At 36.3% G+C, this 16,443-nt stretch overlaps 1 protein-coding gene across 2 annotated transcripts; it reads right to left on the bottom strand.

The window, feature by feature from the left end:
- Positions 1-436: 436 nt before the first annotated feature.
- Positions 437-16,009, bottom strand: LOC135688177 (uncharacterized). 2 transcript variants are annotated; one of them, XR_016144936.1, is made up of 5 exons: positions 15,089-16,009; positions 10,420-10,554; positions 6,215-8,896; positions 1,571-1,732; positions 437-901 (listed from the first exon to the last, which is right to left on the bottom strand). XR_016144936.1 is itself a non-coding variant. In XM_065204909.2 (3 exons), the coding sequence occupies exons 1-3, from the start codon at positions 6,420-6,422 to the stop codon at positions 699-701; spliced, it is 573 nt and encodes a 190-aa protein (XP_065060981.1). In that variant the 5' UTR covers positions 6,423-6,663; the 3' UTR covers positions 437-698. The 2 variants fall into 2 exon arrangements, 1 of the variants encoding a protein (XP_065060981.1); XM_065204909.2 differs by lacking the exons at positions 10,420-10,554; positions 15,089-16,009 and having other exon boundaries at positions 6,215-6,663.
- Between the last annotated feature and the right edge of the window lie 434 nt (positions 16,010-16,443).

The raw sequence follows: 16,443 nt of genomic DNA, 5'->3' as shown, positions 1-16,443 counted from the left end.
TTGACCTCGATGCCCTGGGGTCATTTGTCCCCTGCCCCCTCTCGGCGTCCCTGCGTATTTATCTGTGCTTTAATTAGAAGAAACTGATGTTTTAGTTGGTCTAATAAAAAACCTTCAAATTTACAGTAGCCGTAACAACATCTATTTCCATTACTACAAAGACCAAATTTACAAGGCAAAATCACTGATTAACACTTAATAAAAGAATTATATCAACATTTTCTAAAGGCATGACTATAGAAGCATGAAAAATGTTTAATTCTGAGCAAACAAACACAAAGAAGTAGCCATCATTCCTAAAGATTAAATACAGAGCTTCAGTGTTAAATATGAAGATGTACAGAAAACATGAAAACCGATGACAGCAATTAAATGATATTATGATAGGCTGGTTTCTTTGCTTATGCATAGCAGCTTATGCAAAAAAGAAATACTCTTGACGATAGAGGTATAAAATATTTTGTAAACTGTTTACGTAAAGGTGACATGCAATCTGCTATCACAAAGTCAAAAATTTACACCTTGCACCAGTAGTAGGCTAACAACTTCATTTCATCATGTGAATCTACCTTGGAGTGTTCTGTTTAATTTCTACGATCATCAACAAAAATTTCATCGCTCTTTTAAAGAGAGTTACACCACCAGCTAGAAACTTTGCAACATTTTTTGTATTGCAGGCCTTTCCAAATCTACAATCCTCAGACTCTCTGTGGTTGTCTTGCTCTTCCTGTTTTCGAGTCCTTTTCAGGCATGCAAATTTTGAACATTGTTAGGCACGTTGCAATTAATGTCATGCAACTACCTGTCGTGAATAACACGAAAGAATAACCTCGAACTAAAGATGGTGGCGCTGTAGGCATATGAACCACAAACAGACCAAACGCTAGGAAACTTGTGGTAGCTGGAAAAAAGAAAAAATGCTTGATAATGAATGACAATAGACATGGGCTGCGACGCAGGTTGGAAAGTAGAGGGGCCAAGAGAAAATATAACAATCATAACAAAAGTTTTTAAAAAAGCTCTATTGTTTTGCAAAAAAGTGAGGGGGCCATGGCCCCCGGCCCCCCCTTCTTCGGAGGCCCTGATAGAAATATACAAAGGTTTGTCATATGCCAAAAGTTCTAGCAACAAGATAATTTTCTTTGTACTGGCATTGGTTTGGGAAAAGGAGTCGGTACTGCCTTGGTCTTACAATAAAAAGAAAAAATAGCGAGGGTTTTTACATTCAACAAGGTACCAGGCATCACTAATGCACCAAAAACTACACACTGGTTTAGAACAGCGGATTATATCCTCAAAAAAGTCACAAATGTAACAAAAGTCTGATGACAATAATGTTGTGAACTACAATGAAAGTGAGTTAAAATCTATGCTGAGTAATAAATACTGAAAAATGCTTGAAATGTGTATTTACTAGCAATCCTGTATTTAATCTAAAATGCACGTTACCAAAAATCCTAAAGAGGACGCTTCTAAGAAATGGATACTTTTGCATACGTTGGGGATTGTATGTGCTTCTTGTGGCCCCACGTTCTGAATTCCATAAGAGTAACGATTGACTGTTACTTACTCATTAGGATCAAACCAGCTTGGATGAACCTTGCACATTTGCCATCAGAACATCGGTAAACAAAGAAGGCAAAGAGCAATATGACGCCTAGAATGATTGACATGAAAGCAACTGTCTTCTGGACATACAGCCAATCTGCCCATTCCATGAAAACGCCATCACCTGCAACAAAACATTGATATGTAAGCCATAATAGACAACAGGCACCTGAAACCTATCAAGGCAAGGGAATTTACTTGAAGAAGGGTATCAAAAGTATAAGCAGATAGTTGGAGATACTTCCGTGAAATGTTTGGGACAAACGCTGATTGAATCAAACGACTCAGATGCTGACAATAATGGCGTAGCAGTGCAGAAGGCTACCATGCTTGGCATACTCTCCAGCAGGGCCGTATCTGTGGTGGGGCGTGGGGTTACAGGGTGTGGGACACCCCTTTGGAAAAACGTATGGTAAAAATGAGGACTTTCTTGCCATTAAGGGGAGCATCGTCAGCAAATTTAGGATGGCTCGTCCACTTTGTCGGCAAATGGGCTCGGGGACCCCCCCCCCCTCCCACTTGAGCACAATAGCAAGTGGCAGCCATGCTCTCAAATCTTTAGTAGGAGAACAGCATTAGTTCTTGTTTGCAGATTAACAATTTTAGTTATTTCACCAAGGCACTAGCCGGGGGCATGTCTCCTGTACAGATCAGCTATCATTACAAGAATCCAACGAGACTGCACTACAAGAATCTTTCACGGTTTAAGTTTTCTAATCTACCACGTCAAAAGTTATAAAATTTTCGATATGTTTGTTGGGTAATTATAATTTTGAACAATTCAGTTAGATCCTCATAATCTTTCCATTCAAAAACCAATAAATACATCACAATACTGGAATTAGCAACTCTATCTCATCACTGTTACCGCCAAATCCTTGCTCTTTATATTTACAATATTCATTAGAAATCAAAGCCATATAATTCTTGGAACTAAAACGTATCGCAGCATATAATGCTGGAGATTATCGATGACCTAAGCACAAAATCACAAACAGATCTCTTAACATTTCTCAATCTGGCTTGCATTTGAAAAATTCAACCACTGGCAGGCCAGCCAGCGACTAAATTGCCTATGACTGACCTCTAGATAGTCGAAACCTGTGGAATTGTCATTATTTTGCGTTTTTTGTACATACACGTTTTCCCATTAAAAACGTCTAAAATACACCCGGCCCCTAAAATGACTAAAAATAAAAAAACAATAGTACTGTCTACCCTCAATCTCATGAAAAATGATTCTATTAAAGATTAGATACAAATTTCATGTTCAATCGACCTAGATAACATAATGCATGACCCCGCGACTGAATAAGAGTTCTGTCCTTCGTTATCTTATAATACTTGCGTGTATGTCTCTAAAAATGAGCTCTTTGCCACTTGTTATTACAAAAGACTTTGAAAAGGATTTTTAAAACAAACAAAAACTAAGAAACTGAAAGTTAATCCAGAGCTTAGTTGTTACACACGTGTATACTCATTTTCTAAATCTATATTCTAGTCTAAATAAGGTTATTGTGAAACAGTTAAGATTCCTGTCGAAGTTATGACAAAATGTCGATAGAAACAAAATAGTGTAGTTTTCTACAACCAGACCAGGCCTTTACCTATTGAAAATTGTGGCTTATTAGCCAGCGGTAAAATGTGTCACGACTCTGATTAAATCAGAGTTAGGTTAAGTAAAAATATGATCGTGTACCACTACATACAGTCGATATCTCAAGCAAGACACGCTGTCTAGAAATCCTGCTTAAGGTTCCCTTGTATCTACAGTACTGAACCAATCTAACCATTGTATCAAAAAATCGTTAGTTATCCTTTGGGATTTTGTTCTGGTTGAAATTTTGTACGCTTTTTTCAAGAGTGAATCGCCCTTTGCTATAAATTACAACTTTAGTGAGCGGGAAAGCAAAACCAAGAAAATTTATTCCATAAGCTGATTATTCAAGTTCTCATTTATTCTGGTCTGTTTTTATTAAGCTGGAAAATAAAAGGAATTTCAACTAAACCTTTCTTAATCAAATTTCTCAGAAACAGAACTATCGTTACATAAATCAATTTTCATTGCAAACTAATAGATTAATCGAAGAATTGAAATCAAATGTATGAATAAGATTAAATAATATATAGCATAAACAAATAATTTCTAAAAAGCTTAGCAGCTTTGAGGCGATGAGTATTTGAATCATTTATGAGAAATATTGAAAAGAGACGGAGATAAGATAGCAGATCACAGATGCTAGGATATTAAAAAACACCTAGTTTTTGTGGTTTGGGTGTTGGCCTCAAAACAACGAGAATCTTTAAATTCGCAATACTTTCTTTTCATGTCACATTTAAATCTGTTACTGTCATATTAAAACATGCGATAATTCTATCTAATAGTCTGTCTTGAAGAAAGAAGAGATAGGGCGCACATTTTCTATGCCTTAAGCAGTTGACGGCAGATTTTGTAGTCACATTTACTATCTGACACATCCGAGAAATAGCTTATTATGACGTAACGTTAGAATGATAACAGTAACTTATTTTGTTTGAAACTGAATAATCCCCTTTTTGTCTGGAAAAGTAAATTTCTGTAAATTACCATAAAATGACTGGAGGTACAGCAACATGGAAGTTCATACCGTTACGTAGAGAGAGGGAGGGAGAGGAAGTTCACTCTGTAAAGCTAAATTGTTGTTTTGTCGGAATATTTCTGATCTTTTCGGAAACAGAACATGGCTATCTTTTTTTGTCGTATTTATATTTTGAGATAAAAAAGGTTTTAAAGGTGAATACAATAATTTCTGCCGTTACTCTGAAACAGATTGGCAATCTCTTTCAGTTAGGTATGGTACTTACAGAGTATAATTTAGTAGCATAATTTATGAAACTAGACTTTGAAAAAATGGTGAGTTTATCTCCTGCTTCATTTACGTACCAATGTATGAAAAAATAAAATGCTTGTTAGATTTTTGGCAGAAAATCTAAACTTCATGTCCCTCCTATGAATATTTCTATCTCGTCACTGAGTTCATGCATATAGCCCTGCCTGAAAATGACGTTTGTAAGGCCCATCTAATGGTAGTAGTCCAGAACTGCCTCAACCCCAGCGTCTTTGACTTTACCTGGGCTTTATATTAGCTTCGTTTGCGTCATGTTTGTTATTAACACTGGCTAATTATAGAATGTGTCTATAAAAAAAAGCATACGTTTATTCTTGTAAGTGCAAAAATAGATGCAGGCAAGCACTTATTGGACCTTTTAGTTCGAAATTTTGATTATAAAACTCGTCACTTTGGTATTGAGACAAATTCGTAGACAAAGGCAAACATGAGTAGCATTCATTTATGACAGAATTCTATTTCTAGACTTTGCTTAGACAGTAGTGAGTATGAATGGCTGAAGAATGCTCATTTTTGGAAGCAATAAATCGCAAGAGGATCATTCAAATTTGATTTTCCTGAGTGCAGCCTTGCTCTTCTCCTTCTACTTAAGGAAATGTAAAATTTTCAGTTATTTTGTTACATGATTTTTTCTTTCGATAGTTTTCTATCAAAAGTAAAATTGGTAACAATACAGTTTAATTCAATATACTTTCAAGGCATTAATTAAGGGCATGGGGCAAGGGGCAGGAGGGGGGTGGCTTCTGTAGATTCTAGAAAGAGGCCTGTATTCGAACTCTATGCATATTTCTTATACTCATTCCTCGACCATGAAGGCTACATTCCCAGATTCACACAAACTGTACCAAGTAAGATCTGAAATTGTTCGTTGTCAGGTTTTCACGTTCACTCTGAAGATTGAATAAGCACCGTATCCGTATGCCGGAACAGAATGTGAGTTGGTTGAATTCACTCATATAATTGCTATTAAAACTTATTTGTTATTTACCGTCAAATTGCTTTGTTACTGCTCACGTATTATGCAGCAATAATGTCGGTAGATTGGTTTGATCCATTTTGCTGTTAGAGATTTACCATTCAGTAGGACTGAACTGATCTCCGAGGCATGTAAATATTGTTTTTAAAAAGACAAATCACCGTTTGCCCACATCATGCAGAAGGAATCTCGCACGAAGGCTTGTGGTTCTATGAATACCATCAATTGTGGTTTCGTCAACAGGCACGCGAAATGGGAAATGAAAATCGATTTTTTAGATGCTCTACGATTTGAAGAATATAACGAAAAAGCGATCGGTTATCGGTTAAATCTCACTGTAACGAAAATACAAAATGATGTCTAGTTGTCACTGTAAAATATATATTTTAACATGCCATCTGTTTATAATAATTACAAGAACCCTGCAAAAAATCATTTTGTGTCAAATGTTTGACTGCAATGTAATTGATAAATGAGGGATGTTCTCTAAACGAGCATAACCCGTTCAAGAGATTTTAACCAAATTTTAACAAGTCACTTTCGGTTACCAAATGTATGACGAGTCAATAAAGTTTGCTTTTCATTTTACAGTTAAAGTGGCTGACAAAGATACATTTCATAGGTTCAATTTTATACGAACAATCAACGTGAACGCTACAGCATTATGTTGAAACATAGAAGATGTTAGGAAGAACAGCTTAAAGGCCGATAACAAACAAAATTCAGTATCATCAGCACATACCCGTGTTCTTTTGACTGGTCAGTGACGAACAAGTCGCTTCTCCCTTTTCGTTGTAGGTACAAGTTTTCCACAATCCGGTGCTGCTCTGTACAATCCCCTCTGCATCCTGTGTTTGAATCCAATAGTTTGTACTGACACCAACGATCATAAAGATTGTCGCTACCCCGATGAGAAGAATGCTCACCAACTCAAGTTTGGTGAAGGCCATCTTGATTTCAAAAGTGCTGAATCTTGTTTGCTTATTCTTGTGTAGCCGCCAGCCTTAGTTTGATTGTCTCGGGGACAGGCGAAGCCGCAAATGAAAACCACAATACGCCTGGCTTTGTGAACGAGGAAACGTCAAGAAATCTGGAGAGAACTGGTTTCAGTAACCTTTAACAGAAGCTGCAACAGTACACTGCAACAGTATACTGCAACAGACTCGCTTAACTGGACATAAAACGATTACTATTTAAAGTTTCATGAGCTTGCAGTCATTGAAATAATTACATTGGAGTACCTGTCAGAGGATATAGCTCAGGGGGAAGAAGGGATTCAACTCAAAGAATAGCCTTCAAAGCTTCTTCAGTATTGGCGATTTTCAATGAATCCAAACGGAGGTTTTTTCTATATTCAATTATGGATGGAACAGTTGCCTGTTGGTCGCATTAAGCGTGAAACTCGTACACGTTTTTTTATAAGAAAGTTTTGCTCGGTTATTCAAAAAGATAAGAAAGTTCAGGGCTGGATCTTTGAAACCTAAAAAAACTTAGATATTAAAATTTTCAAAGGAAATTGTGGTGTAAGAGTGAAATACTTTAACAATAAAGTAATGTGCTGAACAGGAAACGACGAATACAGTATGACGTTGGGGTTTTTTGAGAAATATAGCATATTTATAGCATTTCATCTTCTCCATCACTGCGCATGCTTAGTAATGTAAAACTGTCCAATTTTACGTTAAGAAAATGTTTAAGAAATTTTTAGGGCTGAAATAAGAAAATAGCTATGAAAATCTGAGGGCTGGGCTGAAAGAAATTTTCTTATAAAAATAACGTGTAGTCACCTCTTAGAACCGCTCTGTTCTATACATCAAAAGCGTCTTTCCAATTCTATGCATCGAAAGTATGCTAAAGGTTAAATATGCTTTGACTACAGAATTATGGGAATGATTACACGATCTTGAGAGATCTTGATAATGCAAAAACATTTCTAAACAGCACGAAATTAAAATAAAATAATTTAGATAAAAAATCTTCTTCTGGGTTACATTGCAAAATCACCTATCTTTGTTAGAAGTTTGGAGTATACATAACATTCTCCGGAACTTTCTGTTAGACACGGATTAGACTGGATATTTTCGTGGCTTGATGGTCTGAAAAAATATCTTATTGAGCCCTGAGACCACGACTGGTTATGTATAGGGGTACAAGGAACATTTAACTTTTGGATTCGGAATGGGTTAAAACAGAAGCCTTTAAGAATTTTTAGGAGCAGGGAAGAAAACACCCAAACGTGTAATTAGAGCAAGAGAGGTCGTTATAGAAGGTGGCAACAGGGCCCACACCACCCGCAGGGCCGGGATGGCCATGGCCCTCCCCACTTTTTTGCGAAGCAAATAGTTTTAAAGCTGCAGTAAAAGAGGAAAGAAGCTTTGCCCCCCCCCCCCCACTTTCAAATTCACGTCGTAGGCTCTGTGCAACACTATGAGGGTTAATATGTAATGAGAGAGAAGTATTGGGTTGTGTGTGTGTCATTACTTCTCTATATTGAAGAATATGATACTCTATGCATTGAAGATAATGAACTTGCACCAAAATTCTGCAAGATATAGAAAACTTCCAACAATGCTAGATTGAGGTCATTGGTATTTTGAAGATTGAATGCTATGGATGATGGAACTCTTAGAAATGCCAATATTTCCCTTTCTCTTCCTCCCCCGGGCAGAGGACGGGGGTGTGCATTACCATAAAATTGAGGAACCTCTAAAACGCACTTGTTGAAACAATGGTTGAAACAATTAGTCTTCCAATTTATAGCACAAGTGGACTTTTTGGAACACCAACCAAAAGACCTAAACTCGTTTAAAGACAATAATGTTAGATGAGTCATCTGAAGCAACTTCTTTCACCTTCGAGAAATACCTTAGTCAATCAGGGAAGAGAGGGAAGGGGGGCAGGGGGGCAGACAAATATCGCATTGCTACCGTTTGTGAAAAAGTCCTCTGTGGAAAAGAAAACAAATTTTTAATAGCATTTTAATCCCTAACAGCATTTGGGGTCACTGTCATTAAATTTCATTTTTATAAACAATGGTATTGCTCGTTGTCAATAGATATAAGAAACGAGTTGGTTTTACAAAGAACAGAACTTCTTTCAGTTCTCACAGATGCCTGACACAGCACAACATAAATAAACATAACATTAAAAAACGTTTGCACATTGAATAATATCATTAAATTTTCTATATGAATAAATTAATTTAAACTTCCTAATGACATCAAACATCGTATTAACGATTTTCAGCTGACGGCAACAGCGTGTATTCTCTGCCTTTCTCCTATTCCAATCATTATAGCAGCAACTAAAAGCACTAAAGAGGTCCATCCGAAATAATACGACCAAGAAAAAGATATTGTCTTCACCACAGCATTTTTGTATACACCAGCCGTGAAAGCAGCCATTGCAACCAACGTACTGGAAACTAAATGGAATATATCGATAAATTACAATGCAATCATTAAACAGAATAATCTGTCTCGTTGTGGATTGGTTAACAAGAACAATAGCTGGAACAATAGCCTAAACACAATTCCAGCGCTCTGCCATATTTTTTTACAATGCGATAAATTAAAGGGGGACTGGAAACAATAAATAATCCCTTTGTTCTTATAATCAATCAACGTCGTGACAGATTGCCTTTAAATTAATTCAACGGAAAAACATCTAGATACAGACGACTACGCTTATAGCCTCTTCCCCTACAGAGGGACACACTGACGTTTGTAGTCAAATGAAGTTTCGACCCAAATGCGCAAAACTATCCAATTTAAGCTCTGTTTACAGGTTTTGGTGGGAATATAACTAGAGTCTAAAAAAGGTTAAGGGTAGTCTTGTGTTAGATATTGAACGTTTGGGAATGCGCTGTTTGGGGCGCATCGTCCTGGGCCACGGCATTGTGTGGTGGCATTGTGTGGTGGGGTGGCCAGTTCCTTTCCATGCCGCTTTGTAATTCAATAAAGTCTACTGTATTAAAAAAGCAGCTACATATTGGCTTACACTATCCGAGGGGCAAATCACTACAAAAAAATCTCGTACACCTTTTGTGAAAATCCTATTGTTTTATATGAAAATCCCTGGAAATCCTTTTGTTACGGAAAAATCTCGTACGCTATTTGCAAGAGTGAATTGCCCCTCAACACTATCCTGTGAATGTCTCATCGAATGCAATCACTCCTCATTTAGCTATAAATGCATTTGCCCCTCTAACCTCTTCACAATTCTATTCACCCATTTCCATTTAAAAGTTTATTAGGCGGAATTATTTCGTTTTACTCGATAAAACGCAAGTCTAGATTATATTTAGAATAAATGATAAACATCAAAAGCAAACATTTATAGGCCAAAGAACATTGTTGCATTTGTTGGAGAGGAGACAATAGTCGTTGCTTAAATAGGATAGCTGGCTCATTGAAAATTTAGGCTTTTTCCACTGCGCAGAATAAACACAATTTGATTCTCAATTTTCACTATCGATTTTCACTACAAGTAACGCAAGATACTTTTCTGAGAGGAGCAAAAGAGCATGTAGACACATCCTTTAGCTTAATAGGCTGGGAAACGTCCAATGTTTTTCTTGCCTTTAAAGCAAAGTGTATGCTTTTTTAATTAGAAACAGTTTCATAAGAAGCTCTGGTAAGGGTTGCATGTTATGGTACGAAATACAACAATAATCAATAAAAATACAATCTTACTTAGCATATTGCATATCATTTTAAAAAATTTATTTCAGGCCTAAAAAGAACCATTTGAGTTCTGAATATTTGTTGTCTTTCAAAAAAAAACATTTTACGGAAAAATTCCTTTCCTGTTTCATAACTTGTGTAGAAATAATTAGAAATCGTATCTTGAAAACAACAGAATTTTAACTGAAATAAGGAAATCTTAAGCTAATTTTCTCAAAAATGCTTTTATTTTTCCTTTGGGAAAGTAAACATTAAAACTCACATGGCAGAAAGCAGGCAAAGGCTGGAATTCGAAAATTTTTCATCGCGTGTTTCTCGACAAAGTACAGAAGCATCATGACGATTGCATACCCAAATGTAGCAATAAGTAGGCCTGCTCTGGCAACATGTAAATTTGCTAGAAAAAATTAGAAAAAAGAAATACACAATGGTATAATCAAATGTACTTAAACGCATCATAAAATAACATCAGAAGCAAATAATTTGTGCAAAAATGGATCAATGATCAACAGGGGATAGTCTATAGTCAGCTTATAAACCTTGGATAAACACCAGTGTGAAGCTGAAATGAGAAAATTATAAAAGGTGATATTGGATGTTTCACGATTTCATTCGCGTGATTCAGTCAGCACTGGCTGTTGACCATTCTAGGTATACTACGAAGAAAATCAGATAATAAAACTCTTCATATCTTTTTTAGAATAACATAATTATTTTTATTGGCATAAATTGCTTCTTTGAAAGAATCTGCCACTGTAAGTCTAGTAGTCATTTATTCCACGGTGCATTGAGTGGAGTTCATTTATAGAGCATTTAGTCAAGTTCTTTTCGCTCTTTTACACTTTTTTGCAAAGGTTGCTGGGAAATTTTTCTCGTTTGAAAGGAATAAGGACTCATTGATAAAAACAAAAGATTTTAAAAAGGAATTGGGCTGGTCATTGTCCTTTCGGTTAAGTTTGCCTTACATATAAAGGCTTTTGCGCAACCGGCATGCTTAGCGGCAGCTGTCTTGAGAAATTGACTTTGTTTTGTACTTTTATGCAGCACGATATTAGGCCGGTTTTGGAATTATAATCGCAAAGCATGCCGGTTGAGCAAGAGCCTTTAAGCAAGATCGCACGGAGTAAGTAAAGTAAAGCATTATTCAAAGAGCCCAACATTTCAGAAACTGCCTTGGTTGCAGATGATAAGTTTTTTCAATAATCCGGAATTTTATTCCATAGAAAAAGTGTTATTGTGTTCTTTACGCACGTGACCTTTTATTCGCGCGTGAATACACCGAACTTTGAATACTCTTGGTCAGCGGTAAAAATATGCGCGGTCAGCTGATGAAACCCCTCCCCCCCTTATGTAGCAGGACTGTATATCACGTCACATTATTCTAACCTCGCTTTCACCTTTACATAACCTTTGTTCAATTCAGAATGATTAGTCTGTTTATATTCTCGCTACGAGTCGCACGATATTTTTGTTTTGCTCTACGCTTTAACACTCAAAGGTTCCTTCTTTCCATTTGGCCTGATAAGGCTTCCCTTGAGTTTGTTGATGTCCTTCTTCTTGTCAACATCAGGTAGCTCGAGAGGAATTTAAAAAGACTACTCAAAGTAATATGTACATCTAGACCTATTATACTTAGTCGTGCGCAGTGAAATCAAGGAAAACTATGTTTTCATTATGGAAACTATTGACTGCACTGCGTTTTTGAAATTCTTTTTCATGGAATAAGTTGTTGACTAGCATTTCAAATTGATTCACAGTTGTGGAGATTTTTTTGCTCAGGAAGGGAATTCCAAGTCCAAAACATTCAATCAAAATTAAATCAGCTAGACGAGTGGTTTGTACGATAATGGAATGAGGCAAATGAGCAAATTGTCCACAAAAATAAAAATGAAATGGTTTGGAATAAAAATTGATTTTCATGGATACCACATTTTAAATTTTAAGGCATTCAGTGCCATGGATTTAAGACCGACATCAAGCACAAGAAAAAGTTGCCAGTGACTTCATTTTTCGCTGAGCTATTAGCAATGTCCGTATGGTAACAGCGCTTTACTGAAGAAAATTTTCGCAATAAAAATTAAATCTCTTTTATTGAATCATTCAGTTTTGTACACTATATAGACAGTTGTAGTCCTAGCAACTGGACGATCTCAGAGTGGCGCAACGGAGGCATCTGGGGCCCTAAGGAAAAATACGGATACAGGACTCTGTGTTATTGACTGCAGCAAAGTCCCATTCGACCCTGTAGAGCAGGTCAAAAACATTAGAAAAATGAAAAAATGAAAATTTTTTCTAATCCAATAGGGGAGGGGCGGGGGGAGGCTTGAGTTACAGAAGCTTCAGTTGAAGAAATCATAAGTTTTTGAAAATGAGGTGAACTTGAGTGAAGTCTTAAAAAATGGATATAGAGGTGATTTGGAGGTCATTTTTGGCCGGAGGCCCTATCTGGCCGGGGGCCCTTTCTGGCCGGGGGCCCTTTCTGGCCGGGGTTACCCTACTCGAACTCATTCGATATTAGATTTCGTGTTGTCCCTATTTATATACTCTGGCATTCGTAAATTTTCATCTACTGTAGTAATCACAGATTGAGCTTATAATTCTCAATTTTCCTAGAAATAAATCGTTGCTTCAATTTCTGCCTTGATTACAAAAGCTTCGTAATTTTCACAATCGTTTCTTGTAACTGGTTTCCTATGTATGAACGGAAACAATACAGAAAAAGTTGAGAAGACAACAAATTTTTTAAGCATTTTATATACGAGAGTATTCTATGTTCTACCTACGATACAAATTGACAAATTTGTTGATTTGCTTGTTATCATTCATGGCTCTGACACAAGCTGGAAATAAAATTTGCACCATTTCCTCCGAAACGAGGGGGAGGGGGGGGGGGGGGGTTTGCAAACGTGGCAGAGGGCTTTTCAATCAATCTGTTATCATCCGGTAAAGGTCGAAAATGCTGGGCAATTCGATTCCCATACAAAGACATGGAAAGCATTAGCAAAATGGGGTGGCACATGTAGGCAAAAAGGGCAAACATCCCCTCCAGAGGTTTTGAATAATTTTGTCGGAAATTCTATGAACATAGGCCATCGATGCTCTACGAAATTATAATCATATATTGGTTTCTATGCTGTTTTTCGAAATGAAATTATATCGGATGAGCATCGCAATTATATTGCGAGGCAAGAGACAATTTCAAGATATGATTTCTATTATTTAAAGGGTGTGGAAGGGACAATTTCAAGCCTTCGTAACAAACGATCGCGGACAATTTTTTATTGGGTACAACGGCAGTTTTTTTATAATTTTATCAAATAATAAACTTTTACACGTTTATTTTTTGTGGGTAGTGGTTAAAACGTCCAAAATAGGCCTAAATCTAGCTGTGAGGCACGTTTGTTGTCATATTCATGAACTCTAATTGGCTAGTGGGGTGTGGAGAATCTTGGTCTCTCAGCCAATCATAGATTTGCAACCTATGCTTGTGAGGCATGGACCTCGTTTGCCAGATTTATCTATTCCTTTGCCAGATTTATCTATTCCTTGCTGATTATCTTTGCAGTAACAAATCAAAGACTAATATAATCTCCCGATGTTCACAAATGAAACGAGATGTTCTCTATTACTAAATCTCCAAAGAAGTTTGTTTTTGTTAACATATGGTAGGCGCAGGCATGTCATGTTAGCAATGTTTCGATGCCAAGAATCTTACTGTTTTGGGATGCTCAATCGTTTTGATATTTGCTTTTGTGTTTTTGAAGCTAAAGATTTTAAATTTTATAATATCGAGCCAATATAATGTCATTTTCTTACTAAAAGTTACTGTCATGATTTAGCTAAAAATTCGCCCAACCACCAAAAATTCTTAGCTATGTCACTGAGTTCATGTACATTATAATTTGTACAAGGGAGAAGGAGCTGGCCAAACAATTCAACTGATAACCCTAACAGGTTTTTCTGAAAATCTAGAAGCTTGGAAAAAATGACGACACTGCTTCCGTTTGGTCACTTCAACGTGGGTCGATGAAGCTTGGTTACAGCAGCTTATTCTAAACGAGGGCTGTGATTTTATTGTGCAAAGTTATTTAGCAATGTGAAGAATTAAGAAAATGAAAATCAGTATTCATTTATATTTGCTATCGTGTGAGCTGGCCAAACAATTCAACTGAAGAAAGGAGTTAAAATTCAAAACGACTTCATCTCAATGAATACGACTCAATGTATGAACATGGGCAAAGTACAAAATGACGTCATTACACGTGCATGAAAGATGATTAGCTTTGAGTTTTAAAGGCCAACGCAAATGTTATTTTATTCCTTACGCTATATAACGTAGAACATTGTGAAAAATTTCCCCGTGCGCAGTCACAAGCTTTTTTGGGGGTACGGTTATACGTGCTTGAACGCTATAAAACGCTATGAAGCTAAACATGCAAAACAAACATTGAGAAATATATAATATTCTCAGGGTCTGAATACTGTTAATCCTCAAATTAGCCCCCTGGGGCTTGTTTACCTAGGCACTTGTTATATGGAGGCTTATTCGAGAGGGGGGAGGGGGGCTTATAAAAACCAATCCATCTCAAGGGGCATGTTATGTACATTTTTCACGATTTTCAAGTTCATTACCTGTTCAATTTTCCGTAATAACTGTTTCTAAGATATCATACCAAAGAAGCTTTCAAGCAAAGCATAAATATTTCAATCCAAAATATGTATATAATTTCCATTTTATTCGGCGGTTTTTTCGACCTTATCTCTTCTATTTTATTATTTCATTCGCTGCAAATAGTGTTATGAATCATGGAATCAAATTTTGTTTCTTTCAGTTGCCTTCCTGTGGTCAAAATTACTACGACATATTTGGCTTTCTTAATCTAAACGTTTGGCCTGTTTAGTATGAAAGCAAATGTCTATGGAGGGCTTACCTGGAACTTTGTCGAAGGTGACGCAAACTTTGGTATTTGTGTTAGTAAATTTATGACAAATCCTCCATAATCCACGGTGACTGCTTCCATAGCTCGATATTTCGTTCCAATGATCTGTTGTTACTGCAACAACTAGAAAAATAAGAGCAACGAGCAGAAGACCGGCAAATAGTACTGTCTGAAGGTTCATTTCTGTCTATTTTCGGAGAAATACTCTTGAATTAACTTCCTAATCCTGCGGATTTACATGAAAAATTCAATGAAACGTTCTACTGCCTTTCGGTGGAATTCCTCGAATTAGAATGGAATTTGATTGCGATTCTATAAACTGTCGAACACAATAGACTTTGTAATCGTTTTTATAACTGTCGCAATCCACTTCCGCAAGAAAACTACGTGTGTAACCAGCTTTTAATGTTACATTATTGAATGTTTGAAAAAGATTGCGTCATTCCAATACCACTCAAAAGAACAAAATAAATTCGAAAAAAAATCGAAATTCGGATGTAAATAGTTTTATTGGGACTTATTGCGAGGGAAGTAAATAGAAAAATTGAGAAAATACGTAATAAACTTGAAGGAGGCATGGTTGGGAAATTTCCTGAATAATTATCTGTTAAAGTTAGCAGCTGTTGCAACATTGGAAGAGCTTAGCCTCTGGTGGCTTAGAAACTCTGCAAACATATAAAAAAATAAAATACAAACGCATTTTTTTTTCTATTCGGTAAAAACTACCAATAACAAACTACCTAAAACATTACGTTTGAACTACTAAACTGCACTCATTTTTTTACAAGAAACTGGCTATAAGTAACGAGTGCTGGAATGTTAGAAAAAATTAAGAAACTTCAGTCCTCGAAACAAAAAAATTATTATATCCTGATAAAACTGAGAACAACGAAATTTTGTAAAATCCAAGAACATGATTGCCCTGTTGGCCTAGAATTTAAGACAAAAGGGATAAAAATATACTTTCCACGTCTAAAACATGGGTTAGAACGGAAGCGAATCTCTTGACGTGAAAAAAAGTCACGAACATTTCATAACATCATTCATGGCATCATAATTAAGAAACTCTTAAGAAACAGTGAGTATTTTCCAGAACATTAAGAAACTGGAGTACTCAACATCAACCTTTGTTTCTTTTAAAAAAATGAGTGCACTTTACAAGGACAGAACCCAGGAGGAGCAATGTGTCATGACTGCCCCCTGAGATATGCCATGTATCTAAATATAACTAATAATAAAATTATAATATGTACTACATACATTATAATAGTCCATACACAGTAACGAATAACATGCATATTTAAGCTTGCTTTATATTTACATTAAATTTCGAATTTTGATGCTCC

The sequence above is a fragment of the Rhopilema esculentum genome, chromosome 19 (assembly GCF_057945365.1).
Source record: "Rhopilema esculentum isolate cy_ngs chromosome 19, ASM5794536v1, whole genome shotgun sequence".
Lineage (NCBI taxonomy): Eukaryota > Metazoa > Cnidaria > Scyphozoa > Rhizostomeae > Rhizostomatidae > Rhopilema > Rhopilema esculentum.
This window is presented reverse-complemented; position numbering and strand designations above follow the sequence as displayed.

Bases quoted from the DNA above. Each gene is read 5' to 3' on its own strand.
- LOC135688177 (XM_065204909.2), bottom strand. From the start codon at position 6,422: ATGGCCTTCACCAAACTTGAGTTGGTGAGCATTCTTCTCATCGGGGTA. The intron at 1,733-6,214 runs GTATGTGCTGAT...GTTTTGTTGCAG, and splicing joins GACCAGTCAAAAGAACACGG to GTGATGGCGTTTTCATGGAA. The intron at 902-1,570 runs GTAAGTAACAGT...TCTTTTTTCCAG, and splicing joins AGCTGGTTTGATCCTAATGA to CTACCACAAGTTTCCTAGCG.